At 35.0% G+C, this 24,159-nt stretch overlaps 1 protein-coding gene across 50 annotated transcripts in view; it reads left to right on the top strand.

Moving 5' to 3' along the window:
• hppy (MAP4K3-like protein hppy) overlaps positions 1-24,159 on the top strand; it is a 456,589-nt gene that overhangs the window by 370,658 nt on the left and 61,772 nt on the right. For all 50 annotated transcript variants that reach the window (XM_073958030.1, XM_073958054.1, XM_073958051.1 and 47 more), the window contains exons 4-6: positions 9,188-9,286; positions 20,172-20,470; positions 21,296-21,383. In XM_073958030.1, the coding sequence (XP_073814131.1) occupies positions 9,188-9,286; positions 20,172-20,470; positions 21,296-21,383 (486 nt within the window). The remainder of the gene's footprint in view (positions 1-9,187; positions 9,287-20,171; positions 20,471-21,295; positions 21,384-24,159) is intronic.

The following is a 24,159-nucleotide window of genomic DNA, read 5'->3' as shown; positions in this document are numbered from 1 at the left end:
GATGATTTTTCCCATGATGACTTCGACGTTGCCAGGGGCGAAATGGGGACAAACCTCTCCATCCCAAATGAAAATTTTAAACGACTGGCTTGAAGAATAGAGTTTTCGGACCTTTCCGAATGGAATTCGAAAATACGTTGGTGTCGCCATCGTCGCAGAAGAGGACAAAATAAATAATTCCTTTATTTCAGAAAACCTTGCCCTCATTTTTCTTATCGCCGAGCCAAAATAGTTGTGTTGCAGTAGGTTAGAGATCATTAAAATTTTGTAAAGAAATATTCTATATTCTGCAAACATTTAAAATTACTCTATTTAATTGTTTAGCGACCACTTTGCCGAAAGATTTAAGGCATTTACATTTTTTCTGATTTATTTTTTCTTTCATTTTTAATTTTGTTTTGTTCATGTATTGTTGCTTGCCTATTTTTCTTATGTTCCTCACTGTCCACTCCAGAATAGAATTCAACTACCTACCATTCACTGCAATTTAGCCAAAGGCTTTTTAATTTTATTTCCGCTCTAATGCCAAAACTACATTAACAATTCCAGCCAGTCAGTCATTTAGCCGGTGTTCTTCTCCACATCATTTTTTTGTGATTTATACTTCTGCATGAACGGAGTTGTGTCAATAAACCAAATAAAAGATTTGTATTCCCTGATATCCTTGAATTCACAAAATGCAGCTTCTTCTTCTCTTCTTTCTTTCCATTTAAAAGTTTTCAGACATTTACAAAGGCTTTATTAGTTGTGTTGCTGTGTGATGAGTTAAAGTGGGGGGTTGTGGTGGGTGGATTGGAAAGAGTCGTTCGCCGTCTGTTCAGGAAATTAAAGAAATATTTTGTCAGAAGAATAAAAAACATTGATAAGGATCTCTAATACCATTCTCCACACATATACACTCACGAAATGCAATTTCAGTAGCAGTTGAACAAAGGCAAATAAGAGGACTTGTTTGTAAAATGTACGACATTGACAACAACATAAATACAAATATAAACAGAACACAAATACAGAAAAGAACATTCTCAAGGCAATGACATACAACAGAAATGAATGAGAATGATAAGTTTAAAAGTTAACAGTTTTAATCTGTAGTCGTTTAACTTAGCAATTGTATTTGTCATTCGTTTTATTTTTTGATGAAAAAAAAAAAAACTATGTTTCTTATAAAAATAAAATTAAATTAAAGAAAAACACACAAATAATTATGTTTTTATTCGCATTCATTCGTTATATGATTTTGGCTTGCTCATTTTCTTGGAATTACAAATCATTTATATTTGACCGCAAAATTTATGATTCGTGACCCATATATAACACTGTGCCACAAATTGGAACTCAAGGTCTGTGCGGTGGAAAATTCCTTTTGGAGATAAAAGCCCTTAGTGAGTATATTAAGAACCCAAAAGGAAATTTTCCCCATAGGTCAAGTTTCTCAGATATCGCGCGATGAATTTTTTGAATTTTCGCCTATGATGCTTGAGAAAATAGCTTTATATCTCTGTTTGCCGTTATTGTGCATCCAAATATTCCACAAAAATGTTGCTCAGAGAATTTTAGGTACGGTTCTCATTGACAACTAATCGATATTGTCGCGTTTTCATTGTCTTTTTTGACATTTACCCGGTTTTTGTTCAGAAAAAACCTATGTTTTGTTTTTCTGTATATTCGTTATTTGTTATGTATTGGTAGGTAGACATACCCATTGGTTATCGCTTATATTGACATCTGGGATGTATCTGAAATATTTACCATATATAGCTCCCGATATGCTGAACACGTTTCTGACAAATTTTCTTGGAAAATAGATCCGGATATCTAATATTTTGAACTGGATATAGCGACATAAAACCCGGATTTTGTACCGATTTTAAGTAACCGATTTTATATGTATACCATTAGAAAGCTAATAAAATTGCCAATCAGGGAAAATAAATTTTTTGACAGCATCTTACCTGAGTTCGGTGCTAAAACATAAAACCCGTATTCTTGAACCGTTTTTAAGGAAAAATATCACTGCGCGTAAATATGAAGATAAAAGCTTGGTGGGTGAAATATTCTTTTTGCCGATGAAGTTAATATTATGAACCCGGTGAAAGTCGATGAAGTTAATATTATGAACCCGGAAGGACAGTTATGCCATAGGTCAAACTTCTGAGTTATAGCGAAATGGAATTTATGTTACGGGTTTATTGTCGTGCTCTTAAAGTTCATCAAGAATGTATGCATCACGCCATAACTGCAACTAGCAAGGTTTTCATAAGCGAATTTATTTAATTTGATTGACAACTCTATAATATTTTATTGGTATACATATAAGTTTAATCGGTTACTTAAAACCGGTTCACAAATCGGTTTTAATGTCGGAATATCCGGTTCAAAAACTGAGATAACCGGACCTATCCTCCAAGAAAATTTGTTATTAACGTGTTCGTCATTGCAAGAGCTATTTGTCGTAAATATTTCAGAAGCTCCCCAGATGTCTACATAAGCAATAACCAATTGGTAAGCCAACATACCAATAAACAACCAATATTGAATATACAGAAACACCAAACATAGTTTTTTTCTGAACCAAGACCGAGTAAGCATCAAAAAGGACAATGAAAACGGGACAAAATCGATTAGTTGTCAAAGAGAACCGTACCTAAAATTCTCTGAGCAACATTTTTGTGGAATATGTATTTGGATGCTGTAAAATCTCATCTTGTGGTACTTTTACTACGGTTCAAGAAAGAAAGGACGAAAAGGACATGAAAGGAATTGAGTTAGAAGAATGAAATGTTCTACAAAAAGATTCGCCATTCGATTTGACTGAAGACATGTAATCTCAAAACGAAGCTACAATAACGGCAAACAGAGATATAAAGCTATTTTCTCAAGCATCATAGGCGAAAATTCAAAAAATTCATCGCGCGATATCTCAGAAACTTGACCTATGGGGAAAATTTCCTTTTGGATTCTTAATATACTCACTAAGGGCTTTCATCTCCAAAAGGAATTTTCCACCGCACAGAAACCTTGTTTCACAGTGTAATAAAGAGTTTATTTAACACATTGTTATTATACCCTCAGGCTTTAGGCTAACAAGGGGAATATACTTTCTAATGTACATTTATTTCTGTACAAATAAACATTGCAATTTGTATTGGCATCACAACTATGTTTCTTATAAATAAATAAAATGAAATTAAAGAAAAACACACTAGTAATTATGTGTTTTATTCACATCATATTCATTCGTTATATGATTTTGCATTGCTCATTTTCTTAGAATTACAAATCATTTATATTTGACCGCAAAATTTATCAATCGTGACCTATAAATACTTAAGAGTTTATTATTATTATACCCTCACATTATTATTATACCCTCAGCCTTTAGGCTAACAAGGGGAATATACACTTTCGTACGAACAAAAATGTGCCTCTTCGAAGTACTGGACGAAATCCGTTTCAGACAATTTAGAGTCGATTTAGAAATGTTCGTTCCTCTGTCAGTCTGTATGTCGTATCGGTCCACTCCCTCGGGTACATTCCAAACAAAAGTTCACAATTTTTCGCTATAGTGGTGCGCACGACAACTCTTGAAGTGAGTAACCGATTTGGTTTCTAAAAATCTACATTTTATATATATTTTCATATTATATGGGCATTATATGTTTGTTTATTATTTCACCCGCAAATTCTTTGAATCATAAGTAAAGTAGTAGTAGTGTTCAGAATGTATTGTAGATTCCGTGCCGAGTGCGCAATCCAATTTATTGCCCAATTATTTTAGTTTAAAAAAACATAATTAAAAAATTAAGCTACAGTGTTTTATTTATAAATACATTAAAAGCTAAAAACAATGTTTTGCTTAGCGGTAATTAAAAAATTAAGCTACAGTGTTTTATTTATAAATGCACCAAAAGCTAGAAAATAATGTTTCCATTAGCATCAAGTATTATATTCTTCTTCATGCTGGAATCTCCAAGAAAATGCTTGCTGTTTAATTTTGTCACCATTTTTAATTTCAATGCAAGCGTTTTATTTGAGAGATTCCACCATGAAGAAGAATATAATACTTGATGCTAATGGAAACATTATTTTCTAGCTTTTATTGCATTTATAAATAAAACACTGTAGCTTAATTTTTTAATTACCGTTTATATAATTTTTAATTTTTGTTTGGACCTATGTCCACAATTTTTGGTAGGGAAATGCAACTCCAAAATGCCAAGTTGCAGCTAATTCGAGCTAAGAATGAAGATAAGATCCTCTAAATAACAGAAATCGATTGGGTGGGGGGCTATAGTAACAAATGGACCCAAATTGGTTTTCATTCAAATCTGAATAGTGTGCAAAGTTTTAATTCGATTGGCCAACTGCAACTGTGTTAAACATGAGTTACTAAATTTTAACCAAACAGATATGAAACAAAGCAAGTTAAAAAAAAAAACACTGTAAAAATGAAATTAATTATAAAAATATCTTTACATTTTCAAACAATGTACGGAGGATCTTCAATAACCAAGACAATCTTGTAGAATTAGTATTATGTAAAACCATGATTTTAACATACATTTTTGGAGGTTTATGACGTTTACTACTTTTTATACGTTTTCTACAAGTATATGACGTTTTCGACGTTTACAACTTTCTGACCGTCTAAAACCTAAAAAATCATCATACACACCATTTCTGCCCATGACACCATATGTTGTGGATGAACCGATTTGGTCAACAATTTGGCCGTTGTAATATTTTGTCCAAACTTAGTTAAAGTTCGAAGATGGGCCAATCGGTCCACTCCTCTAGGTACATCCGCCACAAAAGTTGAAAACCTTTCCGAATTGGTCCATACTTTGTACATCGAAATATTTCTGTGAATCTTTGATAAAGTTCGAATATGCACTGTACTGGTCCACTCCTTAAGGTACCTCCCAAAAGTTCCACATTTTTGTTAACGTGCAGTTTTATCTGTTCGAAGATCCTTTGGAAATGTAAACCGATGTCTTTCGTGGGCAAGTTCATGCTTTCTGATATAGTGGTCCAAAACCTCTAAATTATATGGTGACCAACTTAAATGAAACTTAAATAAAATGGTGCGCACGGTAACTCTCTCTAATATTACTTAGGCATAGATCGGGTACGATTATGGACTCCTGGACCCCACTCCTTCGGGCACCTCCCACACAAAATTCAGAAAAAAGTGAAGTTTAAGAGCTACTCTCGGATCGTTTTGATCCGACCCCTTCACAGCGCACAGTGGATCCACTTGTATGGAGAAAGTGGCCAAAAATATTTAGAGTGTAAAAATCAAGCCAATGCGCCGGTTACAGCTTTGTGCTGCTACGAAGAGTGTTTTAAGAAACCACGAGCGTAACATTCTCCCCCCTTTCCCCTCTGGAGGGGGTATACGGTAAGAATTGTTTTATGATGTTAGTACAAAATGACATGAACAAAGGTCCCGATTATCTTGTGATGCAAAAATAGGCTTGGGAAAACCAAACAATCTCCAAAACAACATAAAATCCAACCAATTTAGCGGATTAAAAAAAATCAACATTTTTGTCCGAAAATTGGTAAAATTTTTTAATATAGATCTTATAGCGTTCTTCCGGAAAGCCACGTACCGCCAAAGTAGGACAAATTTGGAAGAAGATTTCTTCATCTTGCCGCTGATGCCAATTATGTTAATGTACGTGGTCAGATAACAGAGTTATACGCTAATATATCTGTAGAAACGCTATTCTAGGGCAACTTTAGTCAGCGAACCACCATTTATAGTCTGGCACTAGATGGCAGCTGGATTAATTACTGAGTAATCTTAAACACATGACCTATTTTGGAAAATTATTCCCGAGGTGGACACTGGTGGGCATCATGACTAAAACCTTAGGTCAAATTTAAGTATATGATCGAATTGGCATTACAAAATACACTAAGAAAATATGCAGCTAACTAGAATTCCACGACACGCTAAAACACTATTTTTTAATGAAAATTAAGCTATTACCTCCTCCTTCAAAATCCATTATAATTTTTTGCTATACGTATTAGTTTCGCGATATTTTGAATATATTTACTTGCACTTAAAATATAGGTTGTACTGACAACAAAAAATATTAGTCAAATGTTCCGAATTTTTCAGCTATTCTTAAGAAGATCGCGTTTGAATGAAACAAAAATGTATATATTTTTAAAAAGGTCCGTGTCATAGCTGTCAGATTTGCCAGATGTTGTACCAAAATTTTGACATTAATTTTTTTATTTTTGGCCAATGGGTGGATCCACTGTGCAGCGGTACCATTTTTTTGCGAGAAAGTCCATACTTCCCGGGGTAATGACCTAAAACATCCAAGAAACCTTGACTGAACTAACTAAAATGGCAAATCCGCGATATAATACTAGCAGGGAGTTTCTGATTGGTCCAAACTTAAATCATCGTATTATTGTATCTAGTCATGTCTCAGGTTGGAATATGGACTATAGCGGTCCCGTCCTTCGGTTACCTCTCACACAAAATTCTGGGAAAATGTTACGACGGTGCAATTTTGTTCGGGTCAAGACCATATTTCCTGCGATAATGGTCGGTACCAACAAAATTAGGTAGTACGTAAAATAACCCTTGGAAAGAGAAATCGATTTGATCCATTGTATTATTTCTTACAGCCTCGAATTATGTCCGAATATCGACTACATCGGACAACTCTTTCGGGTACCTCCCACACAAAGTCTAGAAAGAGTACAGTTCAAGGATTCGTTTGGGAACCTTTTTTAAATTTTTGGCAAGATGTTTTGTTTGCGGCCCTAGTTAAAAAGTACAAATTTTTCTGAGAAATTGGCCCAAAATCTCAAAACAAAACCCTTATAGACGTCAGAAGTATTGTACTTACTTTAAGTCCGAGGCTAAGGGTGTATCTCTGTCGGCACGGCTGACATATACTTTCTTATTGTTCTTTTATTCACGAGGATGTTTTGTAGTGGTGGGTTATAAGTCCAACGCCCAGCACAAGTTTTAACCATTCTTATGGATGTATGTGGGGCACTTATTAGCTCACTATCTTTAACGAGTGTTAAAGGCAACTCCCCAGGTGACACAATGGGGGGGTCAGTGTCCACTCGAGCTGAAAAACGGTCCATGTAACCATGTGACCAACTATAATGAACTCGATTAACTCATTTGTGACTCTTCGATTAATTTCACATACAAGATATTAAATTTAAATATAGCGCTTAGAAGTTCCTAACAACAATTCCTAGTTCATAAAAAACATTTAAAATGTTTAATCAAATCTTTGTTAAATAGAAATTAATGCCTCCCCGTGACATTTCACTCAGCACATAACATCAATTCATATTTGCGTTAATAAGAAGAAAGTATGTTTAATTGAATTTACTGAAGCCACAAAATTTTTCAAAAACATTTCCTTAGATTTGACTACCACTCCATACATGAGTAGGAACTGTAGACTAAAGCGATGTAGCGATAAGTGGTTGGCAACAAATTACCAACAAACAATGGGTACATAAAGACTATACGAGCTGAATTTAACGTGAAAATTGTATTAACGGAAAATGGTATTATTATTCATCGTTTCATGGTGCGTATAAGCGATACTGAAGTTTGGCGCATTAATTTTAAATTACGCATACTCACCGTTGTACCGTGTATTTAAGCAGCTTGGTTGGTCAAAATGAATTATTAAAATAAACGTAAATACATGCTAAACAAATTATTTAAAGGTACTTTCGCCCATAAAGTTACGAAATTACAGTGTATGCAAGATAACGCCCACACACACAAAAGGGTCACATGTACTAAATTTTTTTTATCGCAACAAATATTGGTTATAAATGCCTTTTATTAAGATAAACCACTATATATTACTATATTATATACAGCGAGTCACATAAATCACCTTAGTGAGAAATTGTGAGTAGCAATAATTCGTCGTTTTAATTTTGTTTGTTTTCACTCAACATAGACGATAATGCTTGAAATAAAAAAAACGTATACCGCAAGGTCATGTCAAAAGTCCAAAGCTTCAATATTATTATTATTATTATTATTATTATTATTATTATTATTATTATTATTATTATTATTATTATTATTATTATTATTATTATTATTATTATTATTATTATTATTATTATTATTTTACTCAAGTACGACTTTGTTTACCATAGATGTAGTCATTAAAGAAGCAACCGCAAATTTGGCCTTTTTATTTTTTTCGTAGTGATAAAATATGCATGAAATTTTCATTTTGAAAATGATTTAATTAGCAGTACAGACACACGCACATTAACCCAACCACACACTCCTTTCCATTGCATACATATGCATGGAAATCAACATCAGAATTACGTTCACAAACACCCACAGGGATGTCAAAGAAAAAAAAAACAACGATGTGACAACGACTGAGAGAACAAATTTACAAATGTTTAAATATGTTGTAATGCCAACACACATACTTTTATCTACAAACATAAATAAATTATTACAAACACACAGTCATCATCATCATCATCATTGGTACCACTACCACCAACACCACATACAAAATAAACTGCAGTGATGCTAATTAAATGAAAGTTAAAATGGAAATGAACAAATTTTTTGTTGTTTGGGGTTTTTGGTTTTTATATTTGCAAGGACAATTTGCTGGAGAGAGAGCAAATCAGTGGAGTACAGAGTAGAGTACGCAGTGTACTTTACCTTGCATATATTAACATAAAATAAACACAGGTCAAAATGTGTGTGCATAATTACACGCATATGTATGTATATGTATAACACGCACATCTCTTTCCTACTTGTGTGTGTGTGTCCCTCGCCATCCAGGTGTTTATATTTCACTGCGTTTGCCGTCGTAATTAAGCCAAAAGCGTGGTGGCGCACTAACAACGAAGCCTTCATTTCAACTGGTTTTGCCTGCAGTTGGTTTTATTGGGCTTCACTGCTGTTGCCGCAACAGATTTAATTAATTTTAATTGTTTTATAATTTCATGTATTTTCAACAGTATTTCATTATGCCAATTTAACTCAGCTTCCTTGTCCCAACTACTAATCCTCCCAGACATCTTTCCCGTCCCTCCCCCTTTTCTATTACCGTTTCAAACATTGCAGTTTTTGTGTGTTAAACTGGACTTTATAATTTATGGTTTCTTTCTGTTTTCCATGTAATTTCAGGTACACCCTACTGGATGGCACCGGAAGTAGCTGCTGTTGAGCGCAAGGGTGGCTACAATCAATTATGTGATATTTGGGCTTGTGGTATTACAGCAATAGGTAAGTGTTTGTCCATGTTGCTATTGTTGTTGTATGCGTTCTCCTTAATCGCTAAGTATATTAACCCTGCCAGCATTTGGAAGTGACTCACTCACTCCCTCGCCTAGGAAGTCACTCCGGAGACACGCCAAGGAAGATCGTTGTTGAATTACACAAACAATTTCTATTGCCTTCTTGTGATTACCTTTTATCGCGTATGGCGACACTTCGGAGTGACTTCTGAGCGACTTCTAAGGCGATTGTTTACATTTATTTCATGATCCAGCACATTGAACAAATATAGAACATTTTCTATGTGAGTATTAAATGAGACGGTGGTGCAGTGGTAAGCATACTCGCTTTGCACTCTGAAGGTCCGGGTTCGCTTCCCAAGTCAGGCAGCATAACATCACATTTTTAAAATAACAAAATTAATGTAGGTGGAAATTCCAAAGAATAATTTCTCTAAAAGAGCGTACTTAAAAATAAAAAAATTAGTAAAATGAAAAAAAAATAAAAACCGCCAATCCTCCTAATAAAAAACAAAAATAAAAGAAAAATAAATTGAAAAAAAAAATAAAAAAAAATATTTTTTTTTAATTTCAAGAACTATCGCGGAAACGATCTTCCAGAAGTGTCCCTGGAGTGACTTCCAAGACGACACGCCGGCGTGGTTCATTTCTTCACAACGGAGGGCACTCCAGGGTGCCTTCCGCGACTATCGCCGCGACTGTTTTCATCGCCCTGGGCGACACGCCTAAGTCACTTCCGCGATAGCTTTTGCTTGCAGGGAAATGTAATTTATGTCCATTTGACCACAAACATTCACATAAATTAGAATGTGTGTGTGCGTGCATTATTTATTGTCATTTTTAAATAGAGATGTGAATAAATTGTGCGGTGATTTTTTATTTAATTTACGACACTTAAGTTTGCTGTCTTTAAAATATTGTACATTAAAATAACTAAAAACACTTTTGCATGAACATCCACGGGAGGGGAAGCGAAATTCCACGCATATCAATAATAAAACTGTAAATAATTTTTGGACTTGTGTCCGTCAATGAACTCGCACTTAACTCCCAAACATTTCTTGGATGTTGTCTTCTCGGACATAACTACAAAAAAAAAAACAAGTAAAAAGTATCACCGTAAGCCTGTGTGAATCGAATCTTTCATCTATGGACAGATCGAATGCAGGCTACACAACCAAAATCCTTTTTCAGAATTATGAACTTGCCGACAAATATATGGATTTGGATTAAGGAGTTATGGCCACTTACAAATTTTACAAAATCGAAATTTTTTTTATTGGCTCATTTTAAAGTGCAGGTAGAATAAAATATGTTGCAACAAATTCGAGTCGACCGGACAAAAATTAGCAGATATGACCGTTAGACAGAGAAAATTCATTGTGATTTGTATGTAATATCGAAATTTGAAATGGGGTTTTTCAAAATGGCATTTTGGAATGCGGTGCCCACTGTAGCTCGAAAACGGATGATCGGACCATATGTTTTTGTGGGATTATTATACATATAAAAAGCGTGTACTTAAAAGAGAGACTTTTTAAAAAACAATTATTTTGACAGATTTGTGGCGAAAAAACTATAAATTTATTAGTTAAAATCGAAATTTTGACTTTGGCAGTTCACAATTATTAAGAAGAACAAGATTATTAGGTTTTTAATCATCTTACAAAAACATATGCTGATCGGTTTATTCGTTTTCAAGCTACAGGGGGCACCGCAAACTGCTTTAGTAAAAACATTGTTTCGTCAGAACAGTGTGCAATATTTTTTTTTTTTTTTTTTTTTTTTTTAATTAATTTCTCGTTAGAGACGAGCTTACTGACCAAGATGCTTTTTGAAAAAGGAAAGCCGACGATACGAACCCACACAATCACCACTGTGTGACATGCATGTTTCGCCTTTTGGTTTAGGAAGGCTCCTCAGACACATCGACTGTGGGGCGGCTTCGCTATCCTCTAACTTATTTCCTCTTTCAAATGCAAGTTGTTTTTTTACAAAGTTGAATTTTTTGTTCAAATCTTTGTATGGCTTTCATGACAAACGCTTAGCGTAGCCTTTGAAAGTTATGAGTTTGGTTCTGAACTCTAACACGCCGTGACAACACTTTTTTCCATGTGTTTTTCAAGGACGTGGGTTCGAACCCCAGCCTGGCTCAAGCTGATTTTTATTTTTATTTGAAAATTTTGCCTATTAGGCGAAGGTCATTTTTTATTAATTTTTTTTTTTTTTTTTTTTTTTAATTAATTTCTCGTTAGAGACGAGCTTACTGACCAAGATGCTTTTTGAAAAAGGAAAGCCGACGATACGAACCCACACAATCACCACTGTGTGACATGCATGTTTCGCCTTTTGGTTTAGGAAGGCTCCTCAGACACATCGACTGTGGGGCGGCTTCGCTATCCTCTAACTTATTTCCTCTTTCAAATGAAAGTTGTTTTTTTTTTTGTTTGTTTTGTTTTTTGTGCAATATTTTTCAACACAAAAAAATCGAAAGTAGCTGAAGGTGTGTCTATCAGATGAAAACAAGTTTGGTAGATATCTTGTAAAAATGCATGAAAAATGCAATTTTTCGTGCTGAATAAGTGTCTATAACCCCTTAAAGAAGTGGATCTTATTTTGGTAGGCATTCCTTTCGATAAATCGTCACCTGAAATGCCCAAAGGCGTAACCCTGAAAGGGTTACGTTGAGGGTTACGTGTTTGGGCATTTCAGGTGACGAAATGTAGTGCCCGCCAGTTATTTCAGTTTGTCACCGTGTAGTTTAGAGCTTTTCGAAAATTATATCAGAATGCATGGACTTGCCCTCGCAAAACATAATATCGCTGTAAACAGTAACATGAGAGGTACCTTCGGTACAGGAACTAAAGTTTGGACCAAATCGGTTGCTGCGTTCAACAGATATCGCACGTACCATTTTAGGGAAAATTTATTAACTCTTGGGTGTCATCGTGGTGCAATGGTAAGCACGTCCGCCTTGACCTCATAAGGTACGCTGTTCGATTCCCAGGCCGGATAAAAACATCATACTTCCCAACGGTGGCAAAATACCCCTCAGTATAATGTGTATTTCAGTCATGTAAAACTTCTCAATAAATGGTTTTGTAAGACACTCCGTTCGGACTCGGCGTTAAAAAAGTAGGTCCCATATCCTTGAGCTAATATGAATCGCTGTGCACTCATTGATATGACAGAAGTCTCCCGTGTCCCTTCGGGGATGTGTATGGGAACATATGTATGTGGTGGAGGCGCCGGAAGGAGTAGACCGATAAGCACCATTTTCGAAATGTAACTAAGGATTCGCAGAAATATTACAATTTGCATAGGTCGACAGTAACCGGTTCGAAAGTGCTCGTGCGCATCAGCCACTACGAATGGTGGCGGGTTTTGCAGGTTGCCCATGAAAAACTTTTACCTTCGTAAAGGGGACGCGAAGACAACCTTTTGCAAAAAAAAAATTTGTTTTATCAAAATAGTCTGGCTTAATCCCATTGTTGTTGTTTTATTTTTTTAAAACAACTAATTTATTAGTAAAACAAGTAAGCCAAGGCTATACCATGCAATACCCTACACGTTTACCCCTGGGAATTAGCTTTCCCCATATCAACATTTGTTTATGGAACAAATAAACTTATTGTAGGAAGTAAATTTGTGGATTCTGGTACCGTATCACACCAAGCTTAAATAATAACATAATAATTGTTTCACAAACATCCCAAAAGTGACACCACTTGTAGAGTAGTTCTACATGTCTGAAGTCGCAACCTTACTGAAGGATATTTTGCAAGCGTTGAAAATTTGATTTTAGCTGGCTGGGGAATCGTTTTGAAAAAAGGTGGCAAAGCGACCCATGCTGCCATGTATGTATAAAAATCCAATTGGACAATTAAAACGTTAAAACACCATGTAATTTGCAATAATGCAACAACTGGGAATGGGAAAATGTAGTTCTCTACACAAAACCCATTATATATTAAGCAGTAGGCCCGTTTTCTAGAAGACACTTTATTGCAATTTTTATCAGGGGGAAGATCAGTAGTTCTATTTTCATATGTAGTCAATTATGCCGGTATATGCCCTCCAGGAAATAAAATATTAACCAAAAATATTTTTTTTTGTATTTTTTATACAAAGTAATGGTCCATTTCACCCGCTAAATAATATCAGATCACCAGCCAAAATTGTAAGCATATTCCTCTGCCTAACTCCTAACCTCGTGCAAAATTTCGTGATTATTGGGCTATAATTGCGACCTCTAGCGTGTTTATCATTACACTACAAACAAACAATAGGGTATATTAGGCTGTAACTCTGTTATCTTATCATGTACACCAACACAATTGACATCAATAGAAAGGTCAAGCGCTCCTCTTCCAAGTACAGCTTACTTGCCCGTAATGTCTCTTCCAGGAATAAATATATAAGCTGTATATTAACAATTTTCACACAAAAGTTTTGTTCCATTTAACCCTTTAAATATTACATGATCGCCATCTCAAATTGCAAGCTTCTTCTTTGTCATATACTCTTACCTTATTTAAAATTTCGAGGCGATCTGACTATTATTGCGACCTACAGAGCTTCTTCAAAATCTTCTTCAAAACGCTAAATGTTTCACGATCATCACCAATTAAAATAGCGATCTATTCTGATGTGAGACCGACCTCCATACCAAATTTCGTGACGATCGGTCCATAATTGCGGCCTGGAGTTTGATTACAATTTATAATGGACAGACGGACGGACGGACGGACACACATCTTAAAATCGTTTTATCTCGCCGAGATATGAAGATTGGTATACCACATTGGGGGTCTCCGACGAATATTTCGCGTTGTTACATGAATGTTTACCAAAACAAACTTATAATACCCTTTCCACATAGTGGTGTAGGGTATAAAAAGTTTGGCATTGTTCGCCAAGGGGTAAGGCAAAAAAAAATCTAAAACGATTCAAGGACAGATCTTAAACTGCAGTTTTCCAAAAAATGTTGAAATTTTTTGATATCATTATTTGGATGTAGTTTTTAGTTGACCTTTGATCTTTAAGTTTTTATTTCAATCCGTTGTTCGGCTCAAGGTCCTCATAATAAAACAAACATTTATTTTGTTTTATATTTGTATTTATTTCCGATATTTCGATCGCCTTCGACGATCATCATCAGGGAGATTTGTATTGTTACAACGTCGGTGTCATGCTTAAGTGTTCCATATGCCATTTGCTGATTCGAGAAAAACTCAAGTTAATGTTTAAGGCCATACAGGATAAAAATGGTGCAATAATCCAATACTTTAAGAGCTCAGTTCTACTTAACTAAACTCATAGAATATTTCAGTAGTTTATTTTAGTCAGATATCTGTGATAGTCTATAAGTTATGGCAAATTTTTATAATTGCAAAAAGTTGCTGAATTGTTCCATGGAATCTTTTTTTCATGTTTTTGGCAGTTTGTGTCACATGGAACACGTTTTGTCACATTTCAACCAAAACACTTTTTATCAATCGTGTTCCACCTCCCTTATATAAAGTGCTACTGCGGAGTTTAAAAATCAGGACTTTAAATGAAACATTTTTTTTCTCATATAAATACAATAAGGACCATTATTAGAGGTTTATTAAAACATTTATTTAAGGGATTTCCCCTACTTATCACTATTTTTTTGTGGTGAAAATTTCGATCGGACAAAACGGATTGATATTTTGTATTTCTAAGGTAACATAAAACATTTAAACGCGATTTTCTTATAATACCATTTTTGTAGTCGGTTAGCTTCAAGTCGAATCCACGTTTTTGCGTATATTTTTGTGGACTTACATCAAAATGTTGTCTTTAAACTATGGATTTTTTGTTTAAACGATTGATACATTCTTGTTTTCACATAACAATACAATATTCAACCATATTTGGATTTAGAAACTATTATTCTTCAGTTTTTAAATCAAGTCCTTTAAAACAATTTGTTCCATACGCCACACTTTTCCGTAACTTGGCAAAATGGGCAATTTTTTGTTCCAAACGCCATCATTTTTGATGCGGAACAATTCGTTTTTGTCTCTTTCTGTTCCATACGCCAAACGACATGGATATGGAACTAAAAAGTTCATAGTTGTTTTGTTCCATACGCCAGGATATGGAACAAAACGACAAAATTTTTTGGGTCACAAAGCGGACATGGAACATACTGGCATCTGAATATCTCAGAAACTATAAGAGATAGAGAAAACCGACCAAAAAATCTGAAAGAGCATGGTTCAAAACCTTGTAAGGTACCTTTATCTCAAAATGTCAAAAATGGCGTATGGAACACTTAAGCATGACACCGACGACAAGTCAATGAATGACAACTTAAACCTTCTTTCTTCACAGATGACTTCTAACTTTGCACCAAGAAATTTCTTAAAACAGTTTTCCACAGCGCTATAGGATGGTGCTTCATCGCGATACAAACTCATCGATTCACCCTTGTTGTGATAATCGACGTCGAAAGTTGTGAAAAATGATCGCACTTAGGACGGTAGCGTCTTTTCACCGGCAAGTCCTTACTCCATGAGTTGATGGTAAAAAGCTACAAAAAAAACGACAACATACGAATTGAATATTCGATTTGGCCACTAAACCTTACAAATTAAAAGACACGTTTTTTCCCATTTAGGGGTTTAAGTGTGACCTCCACTTGTAAATTTCAGAAAATTTACTTATTTTAAAGTAAAAGTTGAATAGAATATGTGGCAAAAATCGGAAGAATATTGCTTGAGATATGAACTTTGGAGGGGACAAATTTATTGCGTTTTGTATGCAACGTAGACACAAAAACGAAATGACATTTCGACATCGGTGCCAACTCTAGCTCGAGAATTAATAAAACAATTGTCAAATAATTTTGTGGGGTTATCAAGGACATCAATCGATTTTATTAAAAAAAAACGTTGCCCGTTTTATGACCAGAAAACGTCAATTTTTTCAAAACGTCAAAAATTGAAATTTTGACTTTGTTGGTCCACCACTTCAGAAAAACCTAATATTTTCGAAAAAATCGATAGATGAAAGACTAGATCTTTATGTTCTAAATAAGCCCACAAAAATATATTGCGACCGGTTCATTAGTTTTCGAGGTAGGGGCACCGCAAAGCGCATTAATAAAAACAGGTTTCGTAAGTCATTTGCAACGAATCTACGTAATATTTTTCAACAATAAAAAAATCAGAAATTAGTTTAAGTTACGCTCTTTCAGACAAAAAAAAAAATCTAAAAAAAATTTCGTAGTTTTCTTGGGTAAAAAATCATAAAACAATTGACTCTATTGGGCTTTACAACTGGGGGGTCACCCTTTAAAGACAGTTCCACAGGTAATGAATGAAGATGAACAAGGACTTGTCTGTAATTTGAAAAAAAGTAAAATTGGGCAGTGCCTTTATATGGTGAACAAATCGTGGACCCGTACTGAAAACAACAGTAGCAGGAATGTTTGTATACCCTCGATCAAAATCACTTAATCCAATCAAATCACCTAATCACCTACGCTGTGCTCTTAAACCAATTTAAATGGAAGTTGCTTACACCTGGGAAGTTTTTGCGGATTCTGAAACTACAATGTTCATAGATGAGAAAAATACAAAAAAATCGCCGCAGCGCTTTTTAAATAAATTGCGATTTAAGTTGGCATTTTTAATGGTTTTTTTCGGTTTTCACGATTTTGCTTGGAAACCGCAAGTCCTATCGAAATGAGATTAACGAAAATGTTGTAGCTATGAAAATTCTCTACGAGACTGACTTTTATGATATCTTCGTAGTTGAGATAGAGAAGTTCAAATTAGGACAATGGATTGACAGTATCACCACCTTATAAAACAATGTCACGACTGCAATTTCCTAACTTAAACTGATATATCTCAAAAATGGTACAACCTAGGAGAAATTTTCTTGTAGAAAATTTTCACAGCTACAACATATTTTTTAGTCCCATTTCGAAAGGATTTGCAGTTTTCTAGCTAATTCCTGAACACCTAAGAAAAAAATTTAAACGTTTGATCAGAACCTTTATATCTTTAAAATGAAAAACCTAGGAAAATATCAATCAGCCAATCTTGTACAGAATTTTCACTGCTACAACATTTTCTTTAGTACCATTTCGATAGGACTTGCGGTTTCCAAGCAAAATTCGTGAAAACCTTAAAAACCTAAAAATGTGAACTTTGATCGCGAATTATTAAAAATCCATCCAGCGATTTTCTCTTGTTTTTGGATTTTTCTCATCTATAAACATTGCTGTTTCAGAATCTGCAAAAACTTCCCTGGTGTAAGCACTGTGCCTAATAATGGTTTTAGACCCCAAGTATGTTTGGACAAAATCCGCTTCAGAAAATTTGAAGTCGATTACGTAATGTCCGTCCGTCTGTGTGGTTGGATGGATTGCACGATAACTCTCGAACGGATCAACCTACGATGGGTCATATCGGTTTACTCCTTCGGGTATCTCCCACACAAAATCTCGAATCGCTTGTAAGTCTATACTTCTTGAGAAAATAGCCTGAAAGGTGCAAAAAAAAACTCCTATGACACCGTGTGTAGTGGTTGGAGCGCAAGATAACTCTCGAACGTATCTGCCGATTCGGTCCAAAATTTGGCGTTAGTGATATTTTGTTCAAACTTAGTTTAAATTCGAAAATAAGCCATATCGATCTACACCTTCAGATCCCTCCCCACAAAAGTTCAACAATGTTCGAACAAAATTGTGCACACCATAAATTTTGAAGGAAGTGACCGATTTGGTCCATACTTTTCACATCCTGAAAAATAAATCAGATATAGATCAGGTTCGAATATGTACTATATTTGTCCACTCGTTTGGGTATCTCCCACACACAATTTTGGATAAGTTCACTTTAAGACCTGCTCTCGAATCACTTTGATTTTTATTGAAGCAACGTGCATTCGCTCTCTCAATTACGGCGGTAAAATTTTTTTCAGGGGCAAGTCCATACTACTTGTGGAAACGGCCCGAACGGTGTAAAAACCCTCTGTAGTGGCTGGAGAGCACGATAACTCTCGAACTGATATTCATATCATATCATATTTTGTCCAAACATAGTTTCAGTTCGAAAATGTGCAATACGGGTCCACAAATTCCGGTACTTCTCCCCAATATTTAAAAATTTCACTAAAATGGTATGCACGATATCTCTTGAACGGGATAACCAATTTGGTCCAAACTTTGAATCTCCTAATATTTGTCCAAATTTAGTTTAACTTCTAAAATTCCCCATATCGGTCCTTTCCTTAGGGTACATCCCCACAAAAGTTCACAATTTGTAGTTAAGTGCAGTTTATTGTATGTTCGAAGATCCTTTGAAAAAGTGTACCGATGCTGTTCGTTGTGGTTCTGTTTGCAGGTTTGATCCACTGAAATTACTAGTGGACGCGATATCTATCGAAAGGATATGACTCCCAAAACAAGATCCACTTCCATAATGAACCAAGTCGGTCCATTCCTTTAAGTACCTCCTCCGCAACACTTTCGAACTTTAATTCTAATCCACATTTCTGTCGGCAAGCTCAAATGTTCAAAAGGGTCAGAAAATTTTGAAAAAACCCTAAATACATTCGATCTGTCCGTAGATGAAAGTTAAAATTCACATAGGCCGAGGGTATATCCCTGTCGGAGAAGCCGACTGGTACTTTTTTACTTGTTGATATTAATTTTAATTAATTTCCCGTTGGAATCGAGCTTTATGACCGTTTTATTTTTGCAAGGGAAGAAGTAAAGCCAAAGATTCGAACCCATACAACCACCACTATGTGACATGCATGTTTCGAAAATTTTACCGAAAGTAGTCCTAGTGATTTACAACGATATAATTTTTTTGTGCCATTCCATGCTTCCAACGCTGCCCCATGATCTCCTCCCATCTTAGTTAAATCCGTCTGTCTATATTGCCAATGGACAAAATTTGATGTTTTCTGTGTAAAATATAAAAAATTACCATTATGGTGGGCCCGGGCTACATCTGTGTTCCCACCTTATTAAATGCATTTGAAAATTGGTTCATTTTGACATAAATTGGTACTACTATCAATCACCGACCACACCATCCATACCTGTTTTTATCTTTCAGAAAAAAGTGTAATTTATAGCACAAATTTATTCTTCCTTTTTGAACATTAAAAAATTATGACTTTTTTACTCTCATTCAACTCTCTCTCTCTCTCTGTTCGTGGGCAAAATTTAAACATTCTCTAATGATTTATATTTTTCATACTTAAACACACTTTGTTGCTAGAAGTATCCAATTACGCCTAAGAACAATTGTAGCCTATTAAGGAAAGAAAAACCGCATCAACCGTATACCAAACAAAAAAATAACCGAACCAACACCACCATTGGCCAGCACCATCATTGTTATGAATGAGTTTGAGTACAAAGAAAATGACTTAGACGATGATGGCAAAAAGCTGTTGAATAAAATTGTTATTAGCCGTAAAAAGTCTATGGATTTTTTATGGCAAAAGCCAGAAAAGGAAAAAGAAGCACAAAAAAATTAAAATGACAGGAGGTGAAATTATGATGGCCGTTTCATGAATTTATTCATTAGGCTCATAAAGGTTAAACTGAACAATTGTTCAATTATGTGAATGTTTATGTATTCGGTTGGTTGGTTCAATTTACTTCGGTTTTGATTTCTGCTTCGTAGAAAGCCACAAAAAGATGTCTAGTTGTGGTTTTTTGTTTTTCAATCAATTCAATGGCTAAACATGAACATGTTCTTCGATTTGTAAAGATTGTTGTTTGTTTGGTTTCATACCAATTACTTTGTGGTCTTTATAAATAATTTATATTTCATTTTATGACGTTTCTCTTTTTATATTTCTTCTTATTCTAGAATTGGCTGAACTGCAACCTCCCATGTTCGACTTACATCCAATGCGTGCTTTGTTCCTGATGTCAAAAAGTGGTTTCAAACCTCCAACTCTGAGTAATAAAGAGAAGTGGAGTCCTACATTTCATAATTTTGTAAAAACAGCTTTAACCAAGAATCCTAAAAAACGTCCCACAGCCGAAAGACTACTCCAGCATCCGTTCGTTCAGGGTGAAATGTCTGTGCGAGTGGCCAAAGAATTGCTCAAAAAATATATGAATCCAAATCAACAATTTTACTATAATTGGGATGGTGATGAAGAGGTAAGTGTTTGTAGAATAATGTAAGTTTATATTGAAAAAAAAAAAAAAACACTGAAAAATTGGCGTGAAGTTGACCTACTGCGCGAAACTATATTTAGTTATCAGAATCAAAATAGAACACTCCTTAAAAGAAACACTTGATGTATCCATTCATATGTGAGAAAAACATAATGGGGGGAGATTATGTTGCGAAAGTTAATACCAGGGAGCGTATGATTGCTCATATTTGAATTTTTAAACTCATACGCCATGTGGATTCTTAATAGTAATCGAAATTTTCAACGAAAAGTTAATACGTGTGTTCGTTTACTCAAAATTTGTACGAATTTTTAATGGATATTGTTCGTTTACTTTACCGTACACTGCAAAAGGCCTTAGTCGTTTATAAGAAGTTACTGGACTTTTACAAATTCTTAAAAATTATTGAGTAAACGAACACAGCTAATAATTGCTTCGTACCAACACAAGTAGATTTTTTTTAATATTCTTTATAAACATTTTAAAAGGTGAAATAATGAAAAAATAAATATGAACCCAAGACAACTTTTTAAATATTTCTTTATTCATATTTTTTCTCACTTTTCTTTGCATTGCCTACTCTACCCTCATCCTGAATGATGCTGTTAACAATATTTCCAACAACCAACAAAAATGTTTAATGACAATAATGGTGACGATAATGATGTTGGTGATGTTGTAACTCGATGTTAATTTCAATTACAATAAACGTTACAAATGGCGTCGTGGCCTTCTATCTGCCTGTTGTATAAAACCAATCTAATGTGGTGATGTTGCTGTTGCTCAAACAAACATCGTATCCCATAGACTGTTGCCAGTGTACCACAACGTATTGCCAGCAAAATGACATCAAGGCCGAATGGTATATCACCACAAAACCATACTTTAAAAACAGGTAAGTCCAGCCAACCAACCAACCAACCAATTTATGTACTAACATGCTGATTTGTTATACATACACATTTGGACATTGATATGTGTGTTGATGTCATAGGTAATGTTGTGTTTAAAGTGTTAAATTAGTAACAAATAATAATGTCAGTATGGCTCGATGTTGGTGAAAGGGGTCGTACGAGTATTTTCAAATTGGAATGAAGGAAATGAGTTTTAACTAAGAGACATACAATTTAACTGAATTACGTTACTAACCTAATCAATTTGAAATGAAAGTATCAATCATTTGTGCGGACAGACATATACCCTCTGCCTCGGACCAAAAGAAAAGAAGCAAACTCAATACAACTGACGTCTGCAGGGGCATTTTGAGTTTTTTTTTTTTTTTTTGTTGCCAATTTCACAGGGAGTATGTAATTGTGCCGTTTTAACTAGGGCCGCATACAAAACATGCCAACGATTTAAAAATGATTCTAGGTGATTCCTAAAACAGCATTCTCTTTAAACTTTGTGTGAGAAGTACCCGAAAGAGTGGTCCGATGTAGACGATATTCGGACATAATTCTAGGCTGTCAGAAATAATACGGTGGTCCGCAAAAAAAAAAAACATTTTGGAAAAAATTTTAAAACGATCCGAGATGGGCTATTAAACTGTACGTTTCCCAACCGATATAGTCCATATTCCATCATAGATGACTAGATGAAATAAGAAACTCCCTGCGAAAAACTCTCTTGTGGATTTGCCGTTTTAGTTGGTGCCGTCGGGGTTTCTTGGAGCCTTTAGGTCATTATCTCAGGAAGTAAAGAATTGTACCCCGTAAAATATTATACCGTCGTAAAATGGGTCGCAAGGGCAATATGCTGAACAAAATTCAAAACTATCTGAGAGGAGTTTTTGAACTTCACTTATTCCGAATTTTGTGTGGGAGGTACCTGAAGGAGTAGACCGATATAGTCCATATTCGAACCCGATTTATGCCTGAAAGTAATATTGCCATATGCAATGTTATGACCAATTCGGATACTCCCTTCAAGAGTTATCGTGCGCACCATTTTAGGAAATTTTTGGAACTTTGGTGGGGAAGGTGACGGAAGGTATGGACCGATGCTCATCTTCCAACTTAAACTAACTTTGGACAAAATATTACGAAAGGCCAATTTTGGATCCGATCGAAAAACCGATCGAGAGTTATCGTGCGCACCAGCCACATGGACAAACGAATGAACAGACATTGCACAACCGACTCCAAATTGCTGAAACAGATTTCGTCCAAACATACTTGGGGTCTAAACTCATTATTTCGATGAGGCACATTTTTAGTCGTATCAATGTGTATACACTATGCAACACTGAAAATGCAAACAACTTCTCGTATGCATTTTTTGAAAGTACATATTAAGACTATAAAAACCCTAGTAGGGTTTTGTCATGTCAGATCCAGTTCGGATTTTATGGCCTCATCTAAACCGGGCTAAATCTACACTTTTTTGCATTTATCAGGCCTTTATCTCAGAAACGAATAGGAATTTGGCTTTGCTGTCTTTAGCAATATTGTAGCCCTAAACTAGTAGAACTTATCTTTTGAGAAAACCACAAAAGAAATACTCCATCTAGGGCATCAAAATCTATAAAGTATAGAAAAATTTACATAATTGCTGAAATTCTGGTCAGTATCGGCTAAACTATTGGGAGTTGAACCAAGTAATCTTTTGCAAAAATCTTCCAAATAAAGTTCTCAACAATTCTTTACAACATTCTGAAACTCTAAAATGCTTACTTCATGTTGTTTAAGCTGTATTTTGCATCATATCTTTTACAACACGTATTTCAAACACAGTTCACATCAACAGTTTTTTTCTCGCATTTCGGATTTTACTACATTATTGGCATTTTTATTAAATCGTCGTTGAAAAATGTACTGAAAACAACGGCATAGTGGCATTTTACAACAATGACATGTTCTGAAGAGTTGTGTATAACATTCCAGGGAATATTTTTCCAAAAGAAAATATTCAGAAAAAATTAACGGTTGTGGAGATACGGTGCGAAATGTATAAAAATTGTGGAATTTTTGCATATATTTTGAAATTTGAGACAATAAATGCAGTTTTTCGAGTTCATTATTTCTCCAAATATTTTATTCTTGTCCTTATCTACAAATTTGCTTCAGAGGTCAGAAGAAAATTCGCATTGTTTTCAGAGATATAGCCCCGAATTTCTTTAAAAACTCAATATTTAACCATGTTTAGATGGGGCCATAAAATCCGAGCTGGATCTGACACAACAAAACCAAACTAGGGTTTCTTGTCGTTTGGGTCTGTACTTTCAAAAAATCCTGAGTTCGAATTGTTTGCACAAGATCACCTTAAAAATGTTGCACAGTGATATACCCTCTTTAACCTAAAGGCTGAGGGTATAAAAATTAAGAAATGGTACGCCTTTCGAAAATACCTGAAATATCTACAAACACATACATACATGGCTGACTTAGTTCAGTTCTTCTATCTGAGAAATATCAAAATATCTGCCGCTGAATCCACTGCCACACTGTTCGCCAAATGGACGGCTGAAATTCCAAGATATATTGGGTGTAACGTTCGATAGCATGTTTAAGTCGTCCACGCAAGTCATAGCTATTTGCGACAATTACTTGGACCGCTGAAAAAGAAACCTTGTTGACCTCTTACAAAGCAATAGTCCGTTCTATGGTAAGGTATGTGGAGTCTGTGTGGTATGCTAATGTTAGCGCTACGTAATTCAAACCCGTCCAAATGCC

The sequence above is a fragment of the Musca autumnalis genome, unplaced genomic scaffold (genome assembly GCF_047663935.1).
Source record: "Musca autumnalis isolate F117 unplaced genomic scaffold, ASM4766393v1 scaffold_5, whole genome shotgun sequence".
Taxonomy (NCBI): domain Eukaryota; kingdom Metazoa; phylum Arthropoda; class Insecta; order Diptera; family Muscidae; genus Musca; species Musca autumnalis.
Note: the sequence above shows the minus strand (reverse complement) of the source record. Positions and strands in the feature narration are given on the sequence as shown.